The 26,040-nt window shown below is 33.7% G+C and overlaps 2 protein-coding genes across 2 annotated transcripts; one reads left to right on the top strand and one right to left on the bottom strand.

Annotated features, from left to right (window-relative positions):
- The first annotated feature begins 4,155 nt into the window (after nt 1-4,155).
- LOC112089151 lies at nt 4,156-6,242 on the top strand. The gene is made up of 6 exons (XM_024160128.1): nt 4,156-4,183; nt 4,302-4,689; nt 4,969-5,098; nt 5,198-5,485; nt 5,578-5,802; nt 5,940-6,242. Exons 1-6 carry the CDS (start codon nt 4,156-4,158, stop codon nt 6,240-6,242), a joined length of 1,362 nt encoding a protein of 453 aa, XP_024015896.1.
- Nucleotides 6,243-20,391: 14,149 nt separating this feature from the next.
- LOC18025541 (3beta-hydroxysteroid-dehydrogenase/decarboxylase) lies at nt 20,392-25,071 on the bottom strand. The gene is made up of 13 exons (XM_006408720.2): nt 24,948-25,071; nt 24,554-24,793; nt 24,373-24,462; nt 24,151-24,284; nt 23,824-23,994; nt 23,156-23,281; nt 22,731-22,810; nt 22,000-22,198; nt 21,768-21,873; nt 21,332-21,506; nt 20,885-21,041; nt 20,706-20,772; nt 20,392-20,610 (listed from the first exon to the last, which is right to left on the bottom strand). The coding sequence occupies exons 2-13, from the start codon at nt 24,789-24,791 to the stop codon at nt 20,465-20,467; spliced, it is 1,689 nt and encodes a 562-aa protein (XP_006408783.1). The 5' UTR covers nt 24,792-24,793; nt 24,948-25,071; the 3' UTR covers nt 20,392-20,464.
- Between the last annotated feature and the right edge of the window lie 969 nt (nt 25,072-26,040).

Here is a 26,040-nt window from a genome sequence, read left to right as displayed (position 1 = left end):
AGAACTTTGTTGACTGTTTTTATATCGTCAAAACTACGTGGTCCTCTGACTAAATTAAGCAGAAGCCTTAAATAATACGCTTCACCTGTCCCAATGGGTACGTACGTGATTCTACCAAGAGCAACTCTCCTTGATCGTGGCGTCCATATCCTATTTGGTTTATTCCACACAAATCTCGTAGGAAGTTGCGCATAAGTTAACGTCCTCGCCAGTTCATACTTATTGTTTCACTCCATCCAAGCAATGAATTTTGACGTACCAACTGAGACACGATTAATAACCTCGTCACTTGGATCATCCTTGTTGTATATGACCATTTGCTGGTTCGGTAAATGAAAGGGTAGTTTAACTACAGAAACCGTGCGATGGTGAGTATGATTACCGAAAATTCTCCACGTAGACTCCGAAGGTGCTACATACCTATATAGAAAGACATTATTAAATACTTTGTACATTTCCTTTCAGCCATGCAAACACTATCCTTATTCAAAGCACCACATGGCCCATGCATCATGACATCTCCTACTATCTCATACAGCGCTGGATCAATATCCTTGTCAGAAATCTCAGCACATATTATCTTATCAATGTCATCACCAGTTGGTAGCTTGTGACCAGCCTCTAAAAAAAGAACGATGTGTGCATGAGGTAGTCCCCATTTTTGAAACTCAATCGTATAGATCGCTGCAAAGAATAAATTGTAGTTTTTAAAAGATTAGTTAGCATGATCATCTAGCAATGGTATGGACAGTATCTTGCTAAACGAAATAAGATACTTAGTTTAATAAAACATACCGGCTTTTAGATACCTAACACATTTTCTTTGGTGAGTCTGTGCATGAGATCATCTAGTTTCATCTTGAACACTCGCGTACATATATCTGGCCTATCCTCTTGCTTCAAGTTATGTCTTTTTAGGTGCTTGGTAATCTCAGGCCATTTGGGATTACACGTAAAGGTTATGAAAAGATCCGGAAAACCAAAATGCTGGCAAGTAGTCATCGCATCTAGATAATGTTGCACCATATACCTTGTACCACTAGTATAAGAAGAAGGTATAATAATACGTTTACCCTTGTCAGAAAGATCAGTGTCACCTTCATCAACAGTTTTATTTATCTTGTCATAATTTTTGCAACGAAGTTTAGACTGTTTCATTGATATGAAACGTAGTCTATTAGTCTCAATCATCGTGTACGCATCCACTAAGAATTGCTGGAATAATCTTCCAGATAAAAGGATGACTGGTGACTCGCCAACCCTCTCCTGTATGCGGAAAGCAAAAAACTCTCTCATAGTAATATGCAACCTTTTCTTCCCTTGGGTATCTACAAAACCAATATCGATACCAAGTCTGAACCCGTCCTCGCCATAGGGAAACAATAATGGATATTGCAAAGGCAGATACGCAGGATGTAGTTCACTGATCCTTTTGAGATTCCCAGTCTTTTTACACTCGATGATGATATCACGTGCATCTATCTCATGATCGAAATCATTAGGTATCAATGCAGCAACCTCATTAGTAGCTGGTAGATTCTCAGTCCTTCCATCACTTTTCCTGTCATGCTTTAAAATTATCCTTAACCGGCTTGTATCATCGTTAGGATCAAACCTTTCTCGAACGTTTCGTAATGCATCCACATGTTTGTTATGTTTATCTAGCATATTTTTTATTTTCTCAACAAAATTCTCTCGCAATTTATCAGTCGGTCCCGTTTTCCTATAAAATTTTTAAAATAAATTCTTATGACAGTTAGAACCACATAACATTTAATCACAGTACATATATGTTTTTAAATTGATCTCAATGATTAAATTAAATATAAACCAAAAGAATAATAATCATACTCATAAGCAGCTATTCGGTTAGATGTTTCATTTGCGGTATCATATATATATATATTTATATATATAGCTGTAAAAAGGCTGGTTCTTTTCCAGGAGGTGGTAGCAAAGCCCCTATAGAATGATAGTTCTCCCCACTCATCTGGAAAATGTAAGGACCTTTCCCGTCGTTGATTTCTTTATTTATTTTTCCTCCAAGAGAAGTGAAAGAAAACATCATATTATATGCCCGGATAAACTCACGAAAGTGATCACGCAAATCACCATCATTATACATCAATGCTAATAGCGAATTCGGAGGGGTTTTAAGAAGTGGAAGAACGACTTTACCCTGACCACAACACATGAAGAATATAGGCTTCCCACGACGATATCGTTTACCCAACCTCTCTCCATACCACATATAAGCCTTACAATTACCACATATATATATATATATATATATATATATATATAGGATCACCATCGTCGTAATAACCTGATTAGAATAATATTCATTGCTTAGTATTAATTACACGATAGTTATATATTATTATAAAGTAAGAAATTAAACATTCAAACATTTATCATTACAAAAACTAAAATATAATCATGAAATTGATGTGTTATACCTTCCAATCCCCCATTATAAAGTCTAACGTGCGGTCACATTCAGGAAATCTTTTAAATTTCAGTAAGACTTTCAACTTAGTCTTCCATATATGCTTGGTAGGATCAAGTTCGGAAATTCCAAACAGATTTTGATCATATTTTTTATGTACGGCGATAGATAGGAAATAAGCCATTTAAGTTAAACGCAAACCCAGAGCCTCAAAACAATTACAACGGTTACGTCCAAAGGTACCTTAAATAAACATAGCAGAGACAATATTTAAACCAAACTTTTGTTTCCTATTTATACAATTTAAAATAAAAGGATATTTCGAATATTTTACATTTTTGAGATACCTTAATGCTTATTTTACATTTTTAGGATAACATACTACTTTGATAGAAAATTTCATCTCTTGATATATTCCTTCCAGATCGGGATCGCAGGGATACCTTTTCTGATTTGTATTAGGGATCTATGATATTATAATATTATAATTATAACAATTTTCCGATTTGTATTAGGAATATATCGGAGGTGAGACATTTGCATCGTTATATATAAAAACGATGTATTAGCATTACCGAGTAATATATGACGACTACTTTTTAGGTTTTATAGGCACTATATCATGTCGTTCGCTGCTTGTCTTTTAGCAATGAAAAATATGACTTACACCAATGTCTCCGATATAACTCCATCAAACCAACTACGCCGTATTCGTGTGAAAATACTGCGTATTTTCAAGCACATCGGTGAACCTGACAACACTCTAGATTTGGTGTTGGTTGATAAAAAGGTATTCCGGTGACTCTATATGTTCCGTGCATATATACATATTTTTGTTTTTATTGGGTGATAAAATACATGGATCAATATCAAAAGGGTTTATAGACAGTTTTACATCAGAAGTGAAGCAGGGAGATTCAAATATTCTGTATCGTTTTGGTGTAGTCCCTGTCATCGGAGACTTGAGGCCGACGTTGCACAATTATAAAATAATATGGAATTGTCAAACTTATTTTTCAAAGATCCCTTTCTATGATAACAACAACTACCTAAGTATTGTTGAATTTGGTAACATACACAACAATCTCTGAGACCCATTGTTTTTCGTTGGTATGACTTTAGATAAATTAATAAATAATAACAAAAAATATATGTTATTTTATATCTATAAACTTTCTCAATGACTAACTAATCTTTTTATTAGATATAACTGGACACGTCGCAGTGATTGGAACATTTAGTCACAAATCCTCCAAGAGCCAAAGAAAGTGGGGTGATGTTTACGTGGAGCTCCGTAACGAATCGTAAGTTTTTAAAATATGTTTCTCAATTGCAATCACTATAATTATCAATTTTTACTACATTATGTGATTATTATATGCCCAACAGAGATGCTAGGTTGCAAGTGTTATTACGGAACGACTATGCATTGGACCTGATGACTGCTTTATCACGGAAAGAACACAAAATTAACATTTGTGTTATATGATTCGTCAAACTGTTCAAATTTGCACATGGTTGGGCAGCGATAACCGCATACGATTGTACCAAAATTTTATTAAACCCTAACCTACCCGAAGTCGAGAGAATGCGGACCACAATCACAGAATCAGACGACTGTGTTATATTAAGTTTTTGAATAGTTTTTTTTCCGTATGTTTGGTTTTCTTTTTTATTTATGTTTTCATCATTTGACTCAATAAACGATGGTACTATACCAAAACTCTGCTTATAGTAATATTATTCTTTTCGTATACCTTATTTTCTTCCATTTTAAAAATATATGTTTATTATATATATATACATATTTATTTTCCTAGTAAAATATTAATTTTGTCGTCGCCTCTGCCAGGTCGTTACGACTTCACGCCCTCGCCATCGCCGCCGGTTGTCCCCACGCAGCAATCATCAGTATCCGTGAGGGATTATCCACCACCGGCGCAGTTGTTCCCGAATTCGCAGAATCCACATCGAGGACCAGAGTCTCAATCTCACGAGCAACCATCTCCACGCGGTCAACAGCAACCATCTCCACGCAGTCAACAGCAACCTGTCTCTCAACAACGACACGAGCAAGCTTCTGACGCTCAAAGTGTATTTCCGGAAGAAGAAGAAGAAGCTCTATTCCCGGTGAATCTCGCGGAAGACCAGCAACGAATTCTCAATGCCTTGCTCACTCAGCCTGGCAGGGAAGCATACACCACAGTCCTCTCTCCCATAAAGAAGCCGAACACAACATGGTATGATTTCAAGTAATCTAATTGCATAGTTTTAGGGTTTTTTGGCTAGAATTTGTATGATTGTTTAGAGTTGTTAGGGTACTTGGCTTAGAATTGTTATGATTGTTTAGAGTTGTTATGGTACTTGGCTTAGATTTGTTAGAATTGTTATGGTACTTAGCTTAGATTTATGGACTTGGTATATTAATTGTTAGCTTGGATTTATGGACTGCTTATTTGCTTATCTTAGTATTGGGTTTAGGATTGTAACTGTTTCTTTACTTTATTGTGTGCTTGCAGGTTTGGGCGTGACAAGTCTTCCCTTACTCGGAAGATAACAAAAATTTTCTGTAACAAGTTCGATGGCCCATTTTATAGCTGGACATGTGTGCCTCGGGAGAGACAAGAAAGATTCTTTGTTGAATTCGCGGTAAGGTTCTCTATCCATATTCTCCTTTTTTGTGTTGATACATATGAGCCATTTGTTTTTTATTGCTCACTAACATCATCTTCTCTATTTTTTTGGTAGAAAACCCACACCTTGGATCCTTTATTAACCGGTGTGGTTCAAGAAAGGTTTGAGAGAGTATGTCTCCTCCGGATGAAAGACATGGTCAGCAAGGTTAGGGCTTCTCGAGAACAACCAAACTGGATTGGAGATACTCTTTGGAAACAAATGACAGAGTATTGTGACACTGAAGAAGCCAAAGAGAAGAGTTCCACCACATCAGCTGCTCAGATGTCTGAGCGTAATGGACTTGGTCCTCATGTTCACTTCTCAGGGCAGAAGTCATGCCTCCAAATCCAACAAGAAATGGTAAGTATATCAATTTTTAACTTTCTCATAAGTTATATATCATCTTTAGTCAGATGGGAACTAATTCTTTCTTTATATTGTTATCATTTCAGGAAGAAGAGTTGGGAAGACCGGTGAGCCTTGGTGAAGTTTTCATCAAGGTTCATACAAAACGAGATGGAACGTTTGTAGACCGAAAGTCCAAGAATGTGGCTGAGGCTTATAGGAAGAACCTGGATTCCAAGTTGGCTGACCTCGGGATAGACTCAGAGACTTCAGATGGTACTTCACCATCGTTGGGGCTAACCATAGAAGAGGAGAATGAGATTTTTCTTCAGGTAAAGTCTTCGTTTTTTATTTTTGATGTGTTCTTTTATATTATGCTTTGCTTCTATAGCTTTCAAGTTGTTACTTTGTTTGATGCTTTGATGTTAATATATGCATTGATGCTTTGATCCTTATTTTGTTTTTGCAGTCGACTTTCATAAATGAGCGAGGTATTCCTTATGCAATTGGAAGTCTTTCAGAGACACATGTCAATGGAAAGAGGAAATGCCCAGGAAGCTCTTCAACATACAAGGGATTGGAAGAGCAGCTACAAGAAGCTCATCGCAAAATAGAAGAACAAGCGGCTGAGAACTCCAAGCGTGAAGCAGAGCAACAAGCCAAGCTGGACAAGTTATCTATGGTGGAAAAGTATTTGACTGAAACTGATCCAAAGTTCATGGATTTTTTGGCTGCAAATCAAACTCTTCCAAGTGATCCAACTCACTCTTAAGGTTTTTCTACGTCTCTTTTTTTAAGTATCTCGGCTCACTCTTTTGAACTTATCTCAATGGTTAAGTATGTAACCATTTGATCTTTGTTTAGTAACTTTTGGAACAATGGTTTTATGTCTTTTTTTAAAACAATGGTATTATGTAATATAATGACTTTTTGCATTTTACATTTGAATATTTTTTGCTGTTAAATTGTTATTTAAAATGTAGAATGGATTCAAATTATCAGATTTGGAGGAATCTAATCGTAAAACTAGATTTTGTTTTCATTTATTGAAGCCGTCGCAATGCAGTCGTAAATCAGTCGGAATACAGTCATAAATACGTCGCAAAACAGTCGTTAAATTGCACCAAATATCATTTAATTATCGAACCATATGGTCGCCATTCAGTCGCAAATACGTCGCAAAAACAGTCGTCAATCAGTCGCTAAGGTAACGAATGCTTTGCGACTGATTAACTTCGTCAACATTTAGTCGTTATTCAGTCGGTATTTGGCGACTGATAAGCGACGAATTAATTTAGCGACTCAATATTAGCGACTGATGCTATTAGTCGGAACTCGATCGTAAATTTAGTGTTAGCGACTAATTAGCAACTGTATATGAGGTCGCTAAATCACTGTTTTCTTGTAGTGTAATATCCTCATAAGAACATGGGCCTTTTATGACAGCCAACAAAATCCTGAGCTAATTTGCCTCGCCAGATCCATCCGAACAATCTGCTATAACGCTGACTCCAGGGTCACCAATGACACGTCATCTCCATAACTTTTTCTTACGATCCCAAACAAATTTACTTGGAATTTCTGAATACATAAGCATCCTAGCTTCCGGGCATTCTTTGTTGCAGTTCATCCAAGCCGTGAATTTAGATATTCCATTAGAACCAAGATTTTTGCATTCATCAGTCATCACAATCTCGGATTCACGAAGATGGAAAGGCAACACGTTTGGACTAACACTTCCACGTGTATTTGCACCTACGAAACATAATTAGATCTAAGTTACCAACCAATATAAATAAGAAAGCAGAACTTAATAAACACAAAACGATATCAAGTTGGATATATAGTATATATCGTACCTGATGAGTTCATTATAGAGGTATAAATAAAAAGTTCGCAGCAAAGAATGGAGTAAACCACGATATGACACTACATCTATATATAACCAAGTATTCTAGGGTTTTATTATAATTTTGGCATTTTTTTATTAGAAATTTGACAATTTTGTTTTATTTTATAAATATACGCACACGTAAATACAACAGAATAAATTTTCTCTAGAATCTTCGAGAATCATTAAAACTGAATATATAATTCATTTGCTACAAATACTGGATACTTATTCGTACAAATATTACGATCATAATATATATATCACGATATTTATTTAACTTATCGTGATATATGTACATTTTATTAATTTTGATACTTATAACACCAAAAAAAAAAACGGACAGAGTTTAGATTTATATGAATCGGGTCGCAATAAAATCAATTTTCAGAGTCACGACAGTTTCCAGGACGTTATGTAGATGTGTTCAAGGGTAAACCTAAATCCCAAAACAACGTTTTAAAAGGTCTATTGATTATAACCCCACTATCATATCTAAGATTACAATAAACCAATTATCGGTATCATAGACAAACGTCATAACAAATTAACTATCGACATAATACTAAACTTGATAACCATAACTAAAACAAATGCGATAGAAAAACGATCTACAGACATGGTGTGAATATGCGATACACGTGACGATTGTAAACATAAAACTGAATATAAATCAATCAATTTTAAAAAATGAAGAACAACTATTTATAACGAAATATTAAACTCTTTCAAATTAAATAAAGATTAAGTAAGCATAAAATAGAAATCAATAATATTCCGAATAGAAAAAGGTTCTAACAAAACTCGAATCATAAAAATGTATAAGATAATATAATAGCGACCTCATTATCACTAAACATCCTATGACATAGAATTCTTCTTCCTTCTAGATCCAGATGTTTTGACAGGATTAGCAATGACGTCAGGATCCTCACGATCTCTTTTAGAACTCACAGGAGCTGTCTTCTCGATAGAAACATCTGTATTTAGTTTAGCAATGTCATCAGGAGCATCACAGTCACTTTTAGAAGATGCAGGTACAATCTTCTCGATATAAGCTTCTGCATTTACATTAAAACACTGACATCAGGATCATCACAATCACTTTTAGAACAGGCAGGCAGATTTTTCTCAATATGTGCTCCTTTATCTTCACCAACAAAGGTTTCCAAAAGCGGAGGCTTAAAAAAAAATCATAGCAAATAAACAATCCGTTATGCATAGTTACATATCTAAATATCCAGAAAAAATAAGAATCGAAAGCATACCTCAGAATATACCTGACTACAGAATGTCTGAATCATATAGTCATCAGATGTAAACCGGTCAACCGAAAACGAAGTCTTAACCTTTTTGACATTATCTTCCGTTACAACAACCTTAAAAAGGATCTCTTTTCCTTCTAGATCACGCAGTGATTGAGGCAGTCCAGACGAATTATCCTACAAAATATATTGAAAGTATTTTAAATGAGTTATATAATCATAATGCTTATCAAATAAAACTATAGGTGTACCCCAACAGATTCTTCGAAAACTTCCTCGGCAGTCTTCTTAAACAATTTTTGAGCAATTTTGTCGAACATGACAAAGACTGCCATCCCTCCAAAACCATCGTCCACGTTCAACAACAGAAAGAAACTACAAAAGAATAATTAGACAATTAGTTTTATAAATAAAAAAAAATATACGACATAATGATTATAAAGGTGTGTAGACGCCGAATTCAAACAATAGAGATTTAATTAGACAATTACTTACCAACCTGCTTATTCGAAACAATCAACGACAACCACCGATATAGAAAAAAATTTTATAAACAAAAATGACAGAGTATCGCATATTCACATTCCGTCTCGATCGAATGTATAGAACTTAACTTTCACCTAATATTAGTTCCCAAAAATTCATTGTTTAATGAATCTTTAGAATCTACACCCGAATCATCTTTGTTAGGAATGAGAATATACTTATCTTGGGCAACCTTAACGGAAAAAATACAAAAACTAATTATAGTAGAACGAACAGATGTACAAATAAAACCTTACTGTAATTCCATTGAATAGATTCTTACTCAGATCGGAATTTCGCCACCAGAGGACACACTAGATCAAACAAAGTCTGAGTTGTATTAAAAGCATTTGAGACGCTCATCTCACCTAAAAAGTATAAATAAATCGGTGTTTCAGAAATACATATAATTTATGACAAAATTGTTCATAATCGTCGCTAAAATTGAATCAGTATAAATCATTAAATAATATACCTCAATAGTTTTTGATACATGCAAGCCTTATAATAACCACAACGATGGATGCGCAATTACGTTTAACGTAATCAGCAACTTCTTTTGCGTAATCAGCCCAAAGAGTACACGGTAATTGTAGATTGTTGTTATAATTAATACATGATCATGAGTTAAATCATATAACTAAAAATAACACAAAATAAAATAAAATATTAAATTAGAACTACGTATGTTACCTCTCATCTCTAAGATAAATCTTAAGTCTAGAACGACGTTTTCCTTGAGCCATGACGTCCTCAACATGACCAACTCTTACGATTTGTCCGACCACGTCTTAGCGTTTGTAATAAAGTAACACGAAACAAAAGAACCAACGCAATTAGCCAACAGCTATCTAATGCAAAAAAGTATTTAATACCGTGTCATAAAAAAATGTTAAATAAACTATGCGTCTCTGTTTAGATATGGTACCGATCAAATAGCCATTGTCCAAATCAGTTGATAAAATATCTGGAAAACTTTTCATATATTTCTCGGTAACTTCCTGAGGAAAATCCAAGCATCCAGAGACAGTCATAGTTGCATAGAACACTATCTTGAAAGGTGTTTGTGTAGTTCGATACTCAGAATTATACTCAACAACCTTAAAAGTATTGATAAGCACCGATCTCCCCTCGACCAAATCTTTACGAAAAGATTTAGCGAAAAATCTTTCAACAGTTGCTTGTATCCTATCACCCTGAGTTCCAAAGGACAATTAAAAAAAATTAACCAACAAATAATTGGCTAACCGGGATATTCACAAATTATAGCACTAACCTCTTGATCAACCAAGACCATCTCAAGTGAACACCCCCCTCTGCCTTTAAATCCATCCCAAACTTTGAGGATATTAACTTTGATAACAAAGTTATCAGAGCCAGGACGTAAATCCCTAACGAAAACATTAGATGCTGATTTTCTTTTAAAAATCGACATAGCTTAGACCACACGATATTGTAACAAAGAAGAAAAATTGGGAGAAACTAAGACGAAGAATGAGTCTCTATACATATCCGAATTAAGTCTAATTTACATATATATATATATATGTATATATATATATATATGTAAATTAGACTTAATTCGGATATGATTTACTACTTTTTAGAATATACATATATCGCAACAAAAGTTAAAGACGATAAAATCTTCTAATTTTCTTTATTTTAAAAATGTTAAAAACGATAAAATCTTCTAATTCTCTGTATAAAGCAAAAAAATAATACTCAGATAATATCAATTTATATATACTTTAACGGAAAATTAACATAATGAAGATAAATTCAATTTTAAAAATGGCAAACATTACAGTAACTGTATATACAAAGTAGAAAATATATTTCATAAATAAGTAATTAGCGATTTAGGTAAATAAATTAAGGAATTCTTCCTAAACGATGTGTTTAAGCTACCAAAAACGTTAATACATACCAATAATTAAGCGTAACAATAAATTATATAAAATGAGATCAATCAAAATATCTTTACAGTTTATCATTTGTATAATTTATCCTCCGTATATAATATTTACAATTCTTAAACAATATATTGCATGAAAGAATAATTATTAGTCTAAATATAAAATGAAAAATTTCTATAATATATTGTAACAATCGTGCACATACGCAGAGATATATAAGATAATTCATATGAGAAGAAAATGACAATAACAATCTAAAAAACTGCAATGTAGTTTTACACGATATAAAAAAATGTATAGGCTGGTATTCCAAGATTTATGTATTCGTGAAATGAAAATCAATATTGATCGGTTAACACCAATGCCTCCCGGAGACATACCACTTCAGGAATAGCTGGTGCCAACATTATCCGTGTGTAATTAGGAGCGGCTACAGCCATCCAATTACCTTATGATCACAAAAAAAAAACAATCGAAAGAATTAATAGCCTAACAAACACTTTTAATTTTTATCTAGTTATATCTATATTCGAAAAAGTATCATGAATTTCAGCCTTAGAATACCTCGGATGATATCAACTTTTGCAGACAGAAAGATACATATTATCATATCATCATCACAATGCGTCAAACCATCGAGAAAATCTCGACCAAAATTGCCAACCAAACGACATGGTAGACGACATCCTGTAATAATTATAAAATAAAACAATCAGCGGAAAATTGGTTGTAAGTAAGTAGCTTTGAATTATAAACTGTATGATAATACTGATAACACTGTATTTTGACCACTTTTATGGATCGTTTTGAAATACTTTTTCTATGTTTTTAATTGCTTTTAAGTACTTTTATTACGTTTTTCTAGTATTTGTAGTTCCAAGACTCTTTTCAGGTGACTTTGGGAAAAGCTTAACAAAATGGATAGAAAACCAGATTTCAGCTCAGAGTCAAACCGTCAGAAGTTCACCCCCGATTGAAGGCCTTCTCACAGTCTGATCCAGCTCAAATTTGGAAATCTTAAAGATGGAAGTACCAGCTTTCCAGCACACTTTACAGCTTGGCAATCCAACGGTTCAATCAAAAGATACGCAAAGAGCAAGATGTCCCGTAAACCAGCCGGCAAGCGTTTCCACCCGCGGCCAACAGACCATTCTCCGCGGTCACAACCACCGCGACCGCGGCTACCCACCCATTCCCCGTGGTCACGCACTTCCCGACCGCGGCCAGCTAACTCCGACTTTGAAGGCCCATTTCTGTAGCCCGTATCATTTTCCCAGCCTCAATTCCGTAACCCTATACACCAGAGAGTATTGGAGACTATAAATACATGTCATTTAGGTCGTTTTTTAAGAGAGAGGAGGAGAGACGAAATACTTTACAGAAATTTTACTTTAAGCTTTGTTTTTAGGTTTTAGTGAGAGAGAGATCTGTCTCTTGAACCCTTGTTCTTTCTTTTCAATTTCGGTTTCTATTCTACTTTTTAATACTATGTTTTTGATTTCGTTTATTATGTCTGAGTAGTTTTATTGTTGGGTCTAAGGGATTTTCGATGGGGATTTATATGTTCGGTGAGGATTCCATGAGCTTTTGAGCCGAATCTTAGAACTTTTTCTTCTGAATTCGTTTTTACTGCATGAAAGTAGCGTCATGAACTACAATCTGATCCAGATGCTTGGTGACACGAAAGTGTTCATCCGGTGTCAGATCTAGTTTGGGAGAGCAAAACAAACATAGGAGTGGAAACCTACCTATGGGCGATTTGTGAATGCTGACGAGTCTTAAACATAATGCATCTCTTCTTTTCCAAGGCCAGAGTGGAAACCTACTGGTCAGGGTTGAGAGAGATAGTTGTCTATGATCACGACAGTGGCGTATTCATACGTCCGTGACTCTAGTTCGAAAAGTTTAAGCTAAGATCTTATCAACTTTACTCTCTAGCAATGTTTTGAATCGTTCATACCCCTGAGAAAACTTCCCTGAACCCCATCGCCTCTTTTCTTATAGATTTACACCGTTTTATTTCAAGCTTTAGTTCACTATTTTCATTCCCTTTCAATCGATTTTCATTCAAGCAATTAGGTTAGCCGTTTTTCTCGTTTTTACCCGTTTTTGTTAAGTTTAGTTATTAGGTCATTTCAATTTCCGTATTTTCTCTTTAAGATTCGTTTTTACATTTTAAACACACCACTAAAACCCTCACAAAACTCGCCTAGTTCTAGACTTCCTTACTTTATATTTCTTTCGAAGGCTTTTGCAGGTAAGATTCTCCTTCCCTGTGGATTCGATCCCTAAGTACTACAATCGATCAGCTGTGCACTTGCGGCTATTGATTTCATTTAGGGTAAAACTTGACACCCTCACACACGACCACATCAAGTACACAATACCTCTGATTCTCCAATTCGATATATATCTCGTTCATCATGTAGCTTTCAAAAGGATGTTGTGGATCAACGTAGTTTCCAACAGTCATAACACGTCCAATTAGATCTTAACGCAAAAAACATAAAAAGGCAAGTCAACACTATAGCGATTTACAACTTACAAAACATATTATGTGTCATATCACAAGAACATACATAATACACACAACTTACCCACACAACTGTTAATGTCACAGGATCCATCTATTATATATTCGAACTCGGTAAAAAAAAAGCAATGATATGAGTTATCCATCACAAATACACCGACAGACGTTTACAGTTTACAAAATATCAAAAGAATGAGAAACAACTCTATATATACGCCGAATCATATCTCAAAATATGTATTTATTTTATTTTATTTTTCTAAAATTTAAGCAACGATAAGATTACGAAAAAGCGAAATAATATTGCGTTATAATTAAACTTGATTATTATAACAAATTTGATATGTATAATTATTCTAATATCATTTATTATATATTGCTTTTATTAAAATAAGAAATAAGTATGCCTCAATAAAGAAACTAAAAAGAAAATATGATAAATAACTACTGTCTTTTCTGATAATCAACTAACGAACCCTAATGCATGGTATGCATTTCTAAACGAAGGATACACGACTCCACCAACAGTCCTAATATCATCAAAACTACGTGGACCCCTAACTATGTCCAATAAGAGCCTCAGATAATACTCTTCTCCGTACTCAGTCGGCGATTCACAACACACGCACCAGAGTTTCCCTTTAGTCTTGGCTTCCATGTCCTATTTTTACGATCTCATACAAACATAGAAGGAATCTCCGAGTATAAAAGATTTCTCGCCTCTGAATAAGAGTGATTACACCTAAACCAAGCAAGGAATTTAGGTTTTCTAGTAGGAACATGTCTATCTAAATTATTAGAAAACGCAATATTTTCCCGAGGGAGATGAAACGGCATAACTTGCCAATTAACACGTGGTCACCTGTGAGCACCTAGACATGGACAATAGACAAAAAATCATATATACAATAACAACAATCAATCGAATACCGTAAAGAAAACTAACGATTATTGACGTCTCTAAAAACGTAATACAAAACTCATTTACCAAACGCTTCCATCGAAGAACCCGAATGCAAAAAAATCTAACAATGCAGACTGGTAACTCGCGAAGTCGCGATAGATGCATATATATACCTATACCGAAATATATGCATATATATAGAGATATAAGAATTATGTGGTTTACGCGTTGTTTATTTTTTTCTAGGGTTTCTTAGAATGTTTTCCTTTAATTACATTTCATACATTTTAACGAATAGACTTTTTCACAGAACTTTTTACCTTTCAACTACTTTTTTCCTTTTTTTTAGTAAGTAATTAAATAATCAATTATATATCTTATGTCTGATAAAAGAAACACCATGATTTTCATAACTGCTAAATGGAAAAAACTAAAAGTTGTGATATGATCGGGGATATCTTCGAATCCCCTAAAATATTTATAAATTTGAGTTACTTGGAGTCTAAGAAATAAATAAAAACATGCGTTATTTATGTGAATATATAACTTATATTATTTTCTCCGCTTTCCATATTTCAATATCAAACAACAATAATAATGACATTAAAAAATATATTTATTGATTAAAATAAAAAAATCTGAAGAATAAAGAATAATTAAACTATAATTTGTATACATGGTAAATAGTTTTTAAAAATGATATATGCATATCTGAATAAGATGCATTATAACACTATTCAATGTAGACATCCCACACTACCACACGTGCATGGCCTCTTACGCGGATATCTGCAGTTTTATAAAAAAGATTTGAGAGAGAGAAGGTGACCACGAGATAATACAAAAAAGTCAAATACAATCATTAAGTATTGGAAACTCACTGTTCCAAAAACTCATCTAACTCTGGAATACGGGGATTGAATTCGAACTTAGTAGGAGAAGTGGAAGATATAGTGATCTTGCCTATGTTTATAAAACACATATAGAATCAAAACAATAAAACAGAACGAATATAGAGAATATGAATTAGTATACTAAAAATACCTCCAAAATAATCAATAACTGTCCATCTAAGCACACACACACAATGATATTCTGATCACAGCGTCTCCAAGATGCATAAAAGTTTTTAGCTATCTCACCGGACAATTCACAACTCAAATCAACACCACTAAATTAAAACAAGTCACACATAATCAGTTAGATAGAATAAATAAAACGAGAATATATAGTTTAAAACATCCAGCAGACAGTACCGTTTATCCCTAAGACAGAATGTGACGGTTGAATATGAACCTCATATCTCGGAATCACATATATATCACTACATGGACTGCCATATGAAGGAACAAAATGCTCTCCAGTCAGTAAACCACACCACGTCCCATATCGACTTACATTTAAGACCCGACCTATCAAATCTTCATAAACAACAAAACTAAACCATGTTAACATCAGCAACATAATGATAACGAAATTCAATAACTAAATCGAAAATAAACACACCAACTAAATAGTCATCATCATGGGCACAGTCCAATATCCTTTGAAAATCAACGACGTCAAAATACGCATTTTCACATCTATGTGAAGTCTTGTCAATGATAGTTGATGATATGAACAATATTTTGTATCTATGAGAAGTCGGTCTACAACTATCCTCACAATCGATAACAGAAAAATGACTGATAATAATCCAACTACCAACATCTATGCGAGACGATGCGACACCGATCTCACCATCCCTAACAGTGGCCTGAATTTTAACACCCTGTGAATAAAACGGTCAATTAGATACCAACAAAAATTTATAATATTTTTGTGTAATAGTACAATAAATACCTGTTCATCCGACAATATGAGCTCCATGGAAGAACGTTTCGAAATTAACATATGCATCCACGTCTGTAAAACCTTAACAAAGATAGTACAACCATCTTTGGAAGGACTCAAACGTGACACACACCTTCCAAAACACATTGAACCAAGAGAAACTGTATAAGTACACACCGAATTCTGGTGTCCAGATATACTAATATTCTTTTCGATGAGTATATCACCCAGTTCGACGTTTTGCTGATCTTCACTATCATCGTCAATCTCAGTCTCATCATCCAACATAACATCTTCATCATCACCTTCATCATCATCAGTTGAATCAGCATCGTCATCATCTTCATCTTCGTCATCACCGCTATCACCTTCTGAGTTATCACTTGAACCATCAGATCCTTCACAAGACTCATCGTCGTCAATAAAATCATCTTCAGAATCATATTCATCTGTTTGGTCCAGATCATCAGTATCATCGCGCGTCTCTGAATCAGACCCCATATAATCCTCAAAAACCATAATCATCATCAGTACCACGACCAGATAACACCTCGGTATCATCAGATTCACTATCTTCTGCATAGATAAATATATTGAAAAACGGTGTAGTTAGTATTCTAAAATAAAATAAAAAAACGGTGTTCAAAACAAAAAACATTAGATTCTTTATTCATAACCCAAGCATTCCTCGCAAAATCCCATAGAAAAGTCTTCTGAGCATGATCGCTCGTATTAACACGATCAGAACCTAAATGCACAAAACAAACATCAGAACAAACATAAATACGTATAAAAATTTAATATACATCATTAACAAAAATATATTACATGAACAGCAGAAATACCTCCTTTGATAAAAAAACTTATGATCAAGAATAGATATATAATACGCAGAATCAATATCTACATAAAAAATGAACACGTTCGTAGATTAATATATAATAAAGGTATGTATCTGAAAGACTAAGATATAGCACTACAAAAGGTACAAAAATGTAAGATTAATAGACAGGACTACGAACCTTCGATAACAGGATTATATGTCCGCAAGGTCCATTCGTCGATAGCAGAATCCATAAGTAACTTGCATGAATAACCCACAAATACAAAACAACTACTAATAAGTATTATAACTTGCATGAATAACCTAAAAAGGTACAACAACCTTTTTTTGTGATATCCATGAAAATGTATGGAGTTACGTAACGATAATCAGTCATCTCTTTGTGATTCATATTCTGGCGATCCGATTTCAACACAGACCTTAACCCGCGAGCATAAGCCTGGTTATCAAAACCTATAGTCGAATAAATTTTTAGAATTTGTTAAAAAAGTTGAGAGCATATATATTATTACTAAATTTGATAATAGTTAGATATATACCCGAAGCAGTAGACGGAACTTCCCAAGTGATGATGACTTTAGATGGATGATCAAAGCTGTACTTAGACGAACACATAGTTAGGTGTGCATGCAAATAGACAAACATGATGAATCTTTTCTAAAGAGATCCAAAGAGTTAATGCTATTATAAAAACCCTAGCAAAATAAACACGGAACTCTAATAGAAAAACTAACGCGTAAATTATGAGACGTTTGGTTGAAAACACTCATATTTATACGTCTAAACAACATAGGGTTTATTTTCTTGTGAAAAATACTAAAAGGTAATTATTGTTCTATATACGATATTATCTTCCCATGAATTTCGTAGTTATTAATTATAAAAATGTAAAGATTCTATTCTAGATAATAACAAAGGAAATTATGACATATTTCCTTTTGTAAAATATTTAATAAATAAAAAATATTCCCAAACATCGAATTATAACTAAAATCTAAAAATTAAAAACAAAAAAAAAACTAACCACAGGATTCGAACCCGTGAGCATTCGATAAATGAACAAAGCACCTAACCAACACAGCTATCATCTCATTCAGCACAAACAACATATTGGAAGGTATGTATAATGTTTCTGTATTTGAAAATTGGGCCACGTTATTCGGCAGTTAGAAATACGGCCCATGTTCCATTTTTTAAAATGATTTTAGCATTTAATACATGGTTTAATGAGCATTTAATTTATGGTTTAGTGATAAAAATAGTTGATCAACCAATCAAAATATAACATCAGCTGACCAATCAAAACATAAGAATTTCATTAATTAAAACGACATCAAAAGCTCTGTGTTAAACCACAGCTCAAATCACTTCGGATTTACTATAATAAATATCTCACAAACAAAGAATACACTTCGGATTTACTATAATAGATATCTCACAAACAAAGAATACGAAAAGAGAACATAGCACGAAGTTTTACAAATATATCTTCGTGATGTTATGTATATACACTTGTACCACCTATTTAGATTATTAAACTAATTTAGGTATCTAAACTGTGGATAAAAAAATTATATGCCCGTTATAAAAATTTATTTATTATTAAATTATTTTAATTTAAAAAGCATTAAAAACTTGTCACTTTCAAAAATATATTAATAAACATCTACTCAGCAATATTGAGTTGAATCCGATGAACTCAGATCAAATAAGGGATAAAAACCTGAATTTTGGTGATATGAAAATTTTTTAAAAACAATCTTATTCCATTTTTATTCTTCATTTTCGAATCGTCTTGTATTCCCTCGAATTTAGGAGTGATTTGTCCCGGTTACGAATGATCAAATTCTAAATAAGGTTCGGTTTCTCTAATTTTTTAGTTTTTTGGGTTGAATGAGTAACTGAATGGGGCAATGAAAGTTCAAATTTTCTTGTGATATATTTGAGATAATTATGTAGAAATGATCTCGAATTTATGTAAAGTTAATCTCGATTTGTCTACAATTGTATTCAATTTATGTTTTCTAGTCGGTTGGTAATAGATTATGTTGTTACTTCCTAGACTTTGTGTAATGGCTATTGTCCAAGAAATTGAGAGGCATCATGTACCAACAATTTATGAAAACGCGACCAAGAATCACTGCAAGAGAACATCAGAGGAAGGAATGTTAGTTTATTGTTAATGGCATGCACATCTGCTATTCCCTCAGAGAGCATGCACTCCTATCTGGATTACATTGTAGACCGTAGCCAGATGACTACTAGACAATGGGCAACACAGATTTTAAGGTAGAGGCATTATAAGAAAGTAAATGTTCCCTCTATTGTTGTTAATCTCTTTCAACCTCTCTCCTCTCAATTTCATCTTCATCTTAAACTCGAAAACTCCTATTATTGTTTTTTTTTTTTTTTTTGGAGTGAACTCTTCCGGAATTATTTTAGATTTTAATTTTTAAATTTATAGTTTTTCACATTTGTTCTCTAATTGTTAATTTCTTCTTTATAGTTTAAGATGTGTTTAGAGTTCTTAAACCCCGTATTTCTTCTAGGCAAACTCCTAATTGTTCCAGAGCGGTGCTAATGATTTTATTGTTATTTTTTTTAGTAGGTAATTGCAAATAGTTGTACCATAAAAAACAGTTGTACCTTGCTTATCCTCATCCAGGAAGGATTCTTTCGGCTAAAACAAATACTACAGCCATCCAGAATGAATTTCCTAAGATAAAATGAAATTTCCTTGGCTATTGTAGACAGAATTGTGTTTTCATTAAGGGAAAGATTCTTAAGAGCTTTTTACATTAATTTTATACTTCTTATATCTGAGGGATTTCTTCTCGATCCATCTTGGGAGTTATTTAATTAAACACCCATAACACAATAATTAATAATTCCGTGATAATTCAGCCTTGACAAGTTAAGATAGAAAATCACGAACCTATGTAAAAATAAAAGCACACTTAATAAATTGTTAACATAGAAAAAGAACATGTTAAATAAATTATGCGTTCAACAATGTTACACATACAGTATGACAAAAATGTCAAGACGAGTTTTTATCCTTTTTCTTTTAACTTGGACAAAGTAATCCATTGTAGTTTTTCTTAGTTTCCATCATTTCTATTGCTATACAATGCAACTTGTGAATAATACCTCAAAGACCACAAGAAGTGAGTAGAAGAGAGAATTATATCTCAAAAAACAGAAAAAAGTTCGAACCAGAGTGACAGACGTCGTTGGAAACAAAAGAACAGTACAGATGCTGCGCAGAGAGGAATGATTCTTAGTCATGTTTCTTGCTTCTTAACAGTTTTTCATACACATCGGATTTCCGCTTGTATACGAAAGATTTAAAACCCAACACTATCGAGTCTATCTCTTGCTCTTTTTTTTCGTACACGAGAAAAGCAATAAAGGCAATGGGAAGTCCTGTTGAACAAAGAAACGCAGCAACAACAAAACTAGATATCGTTGAGGAATTCTAATTCATAAACCAGAGAGAGAGATAGAGAGAGAAACGGTACCTATAACAAATACGCTGTGAAGAGATATGGCTCCAGCGAAACTCAATAATAACAAAATGAACACCACCTGTAACATTAGAAACACCAAACCTAGTGTTACAAAGTTACTAGCAAAGATGATTTTTGCGACCAATTTTTGTCCCGAACTTTCCAGAGACAAGTAGTTATGGGGAAAATACCTTAAGAAAGAAGCTCCAATCGTTCCCCAGGCAAAGTGATTTTAGAGCTTTAACAGTGGTGTTCCACGAGGAGATCACTGACAATGAGAGGTGATGTGACGAGTCTTTCGAGAGGTGAAACTGCGAAGCAGGAATCTTTTCAATTGTATAACCAAATCTGCAAATATAAGCATATATTTATTCAGTTACATATAATCTGAATAGTCAGAAAATCCTTATTTTATTTGTTCCTGACACACGACATAGTATTTCAAGAATGCTTGGCATGCATCTTCCCCTTCTACTGGGACGTGAACATGCTGATAAATTAATGTGTTTCGTGAAATTGAAGATATGTGAGCAGAATAACTTCTTCTTTCCGTTATGGGCTAACAGAGAAGCAAGTTAACGTATTTCATATTGCATACAACGAAAATCTATCAAAATTTGGCATTTTGGGAATCTTACAGTTTCTCTGGTAGAATGCCATGGAAGAACAAAAATACCGACGATACCAATAGAGTCTTCGAAAGAGCAGTAATGATGGTAGACCCAGTTGCAACAAAGTTATAATAGATGCTAATTAGAATGGATATGGCAATGAGAGTCTGCTTTGAATCCTTCCAGAGAAGTATATCAGCAACTGCAAGATCATGTCAGCAATCAGCATTCTCAATATGTATCGTAATAAATGAATCAAGACCATGTTAAATTGTGCTAACGTTGAAAAACTATTATGTCTACTTTTACTAACATCCTAAGCATCTCCGCAAAAATATGGTTGCTATCAACCTAACACCATCATTTTCAAGAGAGCCGAGCATATCTTGAAGTTGTCCAAAGACGTTAGAATAAAAGGAAAAAAGCCGGTAATGAATTTTAAGAATGAAATATTTAGCCACACCCTTTCCACTTCCAAGGATCATAGAAGCCATGGATGGGCCTTCTCTTCTGGATTGACTTCCAGCTGTCAGGTGAGAGAATGAGTCTATCGTACGCCGTATACCTTCCTGCAGGATCATCAAGTCATGCATTAGATATTATGATATCTAAACCATACTCTGCATCCAGAACCAGTAGCAATGGAATAGAGATGCAACAAAGACTTCTCTATTATAAATCAAGTATCGTATAACCTGAAGTGGTACTACAGGAGCATAGCCTAGCCGGTCCTTTGCTTTCGTTGAATCAAAAGTTCTGCTGCACGAGAGCAGCCTAACTCTTGAAGGTGTTAGTTGTGGTACTTTCATCCCATATGGTCCCAAGAATTTATGTGTCAGTTCAACCAAATGCGCAATTGGCATCATCACAAACGCAGGGATCTGTATGCTTGGCCTGCAAAATATGATATAAGTTTGGAAAAACAGAAAAAGGTATGGGTTTAGGTCAGTGCATTCTTTCTTAGATAAGTAAAGCTGTCAAAAACTTTTAACAAGGTTAGGAAACTATATCCTCAAAGAAGTCAGGCACAAAAATGTTAACAAAAACAGTGTACATACCCAACTATTCTAAGTAACTCCCTTACTACGTTGAAAATCAGAAGAATATTCAAGATCAAGATTCTGGACGATGTTTTATTCACTTTAAATAGCATTTCTTCTCTCAAATATTGCTGTTTAATAATCTCATCTACCTCAGTTCTCTTCATCATAAGTTAAGCACAAAAAAAAATAGATAAACTTCTGAAAAGAACGCCAAGTGAAGCTCAACTCAATTACCATGCAAAAACATAAATAAAACGAAACTACAATATGTCTTTCCCCTTCATTGTGTATGAAAGATCTAACAAGCATAAAGCGGAAACAAATGTGAGCAAACATACCACTATAACTACTCACTAGGTACACAGTCAGGCAATTTACAATACCTCTCGTAGCCAAGCCCTTCAAGAAGCTGGGACATAAATTCCCAAAATTTAATAGGCTCCATGTTGGTAATGAAATATGCCTGTACATCCATTAAATTTCAGGTCAGCCTACAACTAGGATTGTTGTACAACATCATACGTAAATTCCCATCTGACTAGCAAGGCCATTTGAAAGTTCACATACTATTAGAATGAACACAGTTTCTGTCTCAGTTATCTTGGTATACCGGAAACGTGTATGATCCTTTGTGTGCGTAAAAAGCATACACAAAATGCCGTCCTTAATTTAGTACAGTTCACCAAATGACAATATCTAGATATTCTAGTCATATAAAGCTAGAAAAGTAGTGAGACCACAAATAAAGGAGGTGCAACCAAACTTCACATGGGAAAACAAAGGCATGGAATAAACTGAAAACAAATACCTGGCCAGCAGCTTTTGTAGAAACATCTCCTCCTGAAGCTAGAGCACGCTCAGCACAAACATGGGCATGAGCAACATTTTCAACGTAGGTGAAATCATAGAGATTATTCCCGTCACCTATGATAAACTGGACATTAAAGAAGCAGGAAATAGTCGTATCAAATATACAATTCATGAAAGCTTTTATGTCAAAGAAGAAAATCCAAGCAAACAATGCATCCCACCCTTTTATATACATTTTACAGTGATCCTTGATCATATATAGCACCTATTAACTAGCAGGACACCATTTCTAAAAGAGATCAATCCAATGCACGTAAATCGCAGAAACCTAGAACAAACAATAATAAATTCCTACTCTGCAAAGCCATATTTCTCTCAACTAGGAACCAATATAGCAAAGCTCAACCAGGAAACCATTCCCTTAAATCATTTCTCATGTACTCATACAAATGTTGCTTTCCCTATCAGCCTTTGCATTTCCTGTTAGGGAATTGCATCTCTGTCACCCAGTTTAAGTTTCCAGGGAAATTCCCACACCCCTAACGCTGTCTAGACATATAGATAATTCAGTACTCTAGATTTGTAGCTTATAGAGAGGAGGAAAGGTAAAAGGACGGTAGAGAGGAAATAGAGAGGCAAAGCGATAGACAAAGAAAATAATCCAACCTTTGATTTTCCAGCCCTAGCAGCAGCAACAAGTGAAGGAACCAATAATCTATCACGGGGACCAAAAATACTGCTCGGACGTATGCAACAAGTAAGTAGTCCATTACTGCCATTCGCTTTCATGATCAACGCTTCTCCTTCAGCTTTAGTTGCTGAATATGAGTCATTGTGCTGAGAGGATGAAGAATATTACATTTAATCACCAAGCTCCAAAACAAGCATATAAGTGTCAATAACAAGAATCAGTTGGAATATCCAGAGCAAAATCAGAGATTTGAATAATCATTTTAATGCCATAGTTCTGTAACACCCAATCGTATTTAATACCTTCGATGGATAATCCATTGATTCACTACCATTCAAAATACCATGAACACCATCAAACACGACGCTAGGAGAGCTCGTGTAGATAAGCCTCTTTACTCCAGTATTAACACAAGCATCAATCACATTTCTTGTCCCTATAAAATTAAAATCCATAAACAACGAAAAGTAACAAAATTTCAGTTTGACACTAACATATGTGCAATTCCAGTTTCTATCAAGTACCTTGAACATTAACCGAGTACTGAAGCAGGTGATTATTAATAGAAGAATCTGGAGCTGCCATGTGAAACACCACCTCCGCTCCATGAATAGCTATTCCAATGATCCATCATCAGAACAATTTTCTCCTAAAATCCGACATTCCGGGAAAAATGAAACAGTTGAGAGAGACAGAAAAAAAAACCTTTGACGACTTGTGATTTATCGCGGAGATCAGCGGAGATATACCGAACCCTACCGGATCTCATTGCTTCGCCTAAAAATCCGTTCTCTTCTTGAGTATCAAGCTGAATCGCCGGAGCCAAATCGGCGATGCGGACGAGGAACATCTCGTAGCGTACGAGCATTTCGACAAGATGCCTCGCAGCAAATCCTCTGCCACCGGTAACGACGCACCATCGTTCCGCCTCTTCCGGCGACATGTCTTCTCCGGCAAAAGAAAAAAAAAAGCAATCATGAATCGATCATTTGGAGAGTAGTTAGCATAAATGGCGAATCAGATAACATTACGCAATCAGTGAATCGATCATCTTCGAATTAGAGAGTACAACGGCAATCAAAGTAAGTGACGACATTACCTTCAGAGAGCGAGAAAGATCTTTTCAGGAGAAAAGTGGTAGTGAGAGGCTAAGGAGTTTAGGGGAAAGAAATTGTTGGGGCATGTGGATGATTCTGTAGTTCGAACTTCGAAGCTGCTTCCGTGTGTGATGCGCCCCACACCTTCTCTCTCATCTATTTTATTTATTTTAAGAGAAATTATCTAAAATAACTCTTATTTTAATGAAAATTATTAAATGACTTTTTCTAGACAGTTTTATTATAATAACTATAATTAGATTTTACTCCACGAGAAATTTATTTTTTAAATCTAATTTTATAATGTAAATTATATTTTTTATAGATATAATTTTTAATACATAACACAAATTTATTTTATGTTTAGATAAAATTTATTTTTCTAATAATTTATCTATAATTATAAAAATATAATTTTGTCTCATCTATTTCATAAATATAAAAAAATTATGAATATAAAAAGATAATTATATCCGTCTGTTCATATTACTATATAATATAAAGATTTATTAATTTAAAATAATTAAAATTTTAAATAAATTAATTATAAAATGTATATAATAATATATTATTTTTTATTTTTTATTATTATAAAAATATTATTTAAATTTAAGTATTTAAATATAGCATAAATTAATATCCTATTTATTATTTTGATAAAGATAATAACAACTAATTTTTGTAATTTTGATAATTAATCTAATCTATATCTAAAAAAATCTAAATTAAATTAAAATTTGATTTTAAAAACATTAATTTTAAAAATAAATTCAACATATTATTTTATTATATATAAATTAAATTATAATATTTGTTTGGTAACATAAATATGAGTTATCCAAAAACAAAATAGTAAAAAACTAAGTAAAATTTGTTTGGACACAAAACATACTTTTGTTTTAATAGAATAAATTTTAAATAAAAAATATTTAACCCAAAGTTATCTTTGGTAATCACGGATTTGCCATTCTAATTTAGTTTTACAAAGAAAAATATATATTTTACACAATCAGCAAAATTTTTATACAGTCATCATTAAATATTTCTTTTTATTTAAAAACATAAATCCCTAATATTAAAGAAAAAACTGAGTCG

Source organism: Eutrema salsugineum, unplaced genomic scaffold, assembly GCF_000478725.1.
Source record: "Eutrema salsugineum unplaced genomic scaffold, Eutsalg1_0 scaffold_12, whole genome shotgun sequence".
NCBI lineage: Eukaryota > Viridiplantae > Streptophyta > Magnoliopsida > Brassicales > Brassicaceae > Eutrema > Eutrema salsugineum.
Note: the sequence above shows the minus strand (reverse complement) of the source record. Positions and strands in the feature narration are given on the sequence as shown.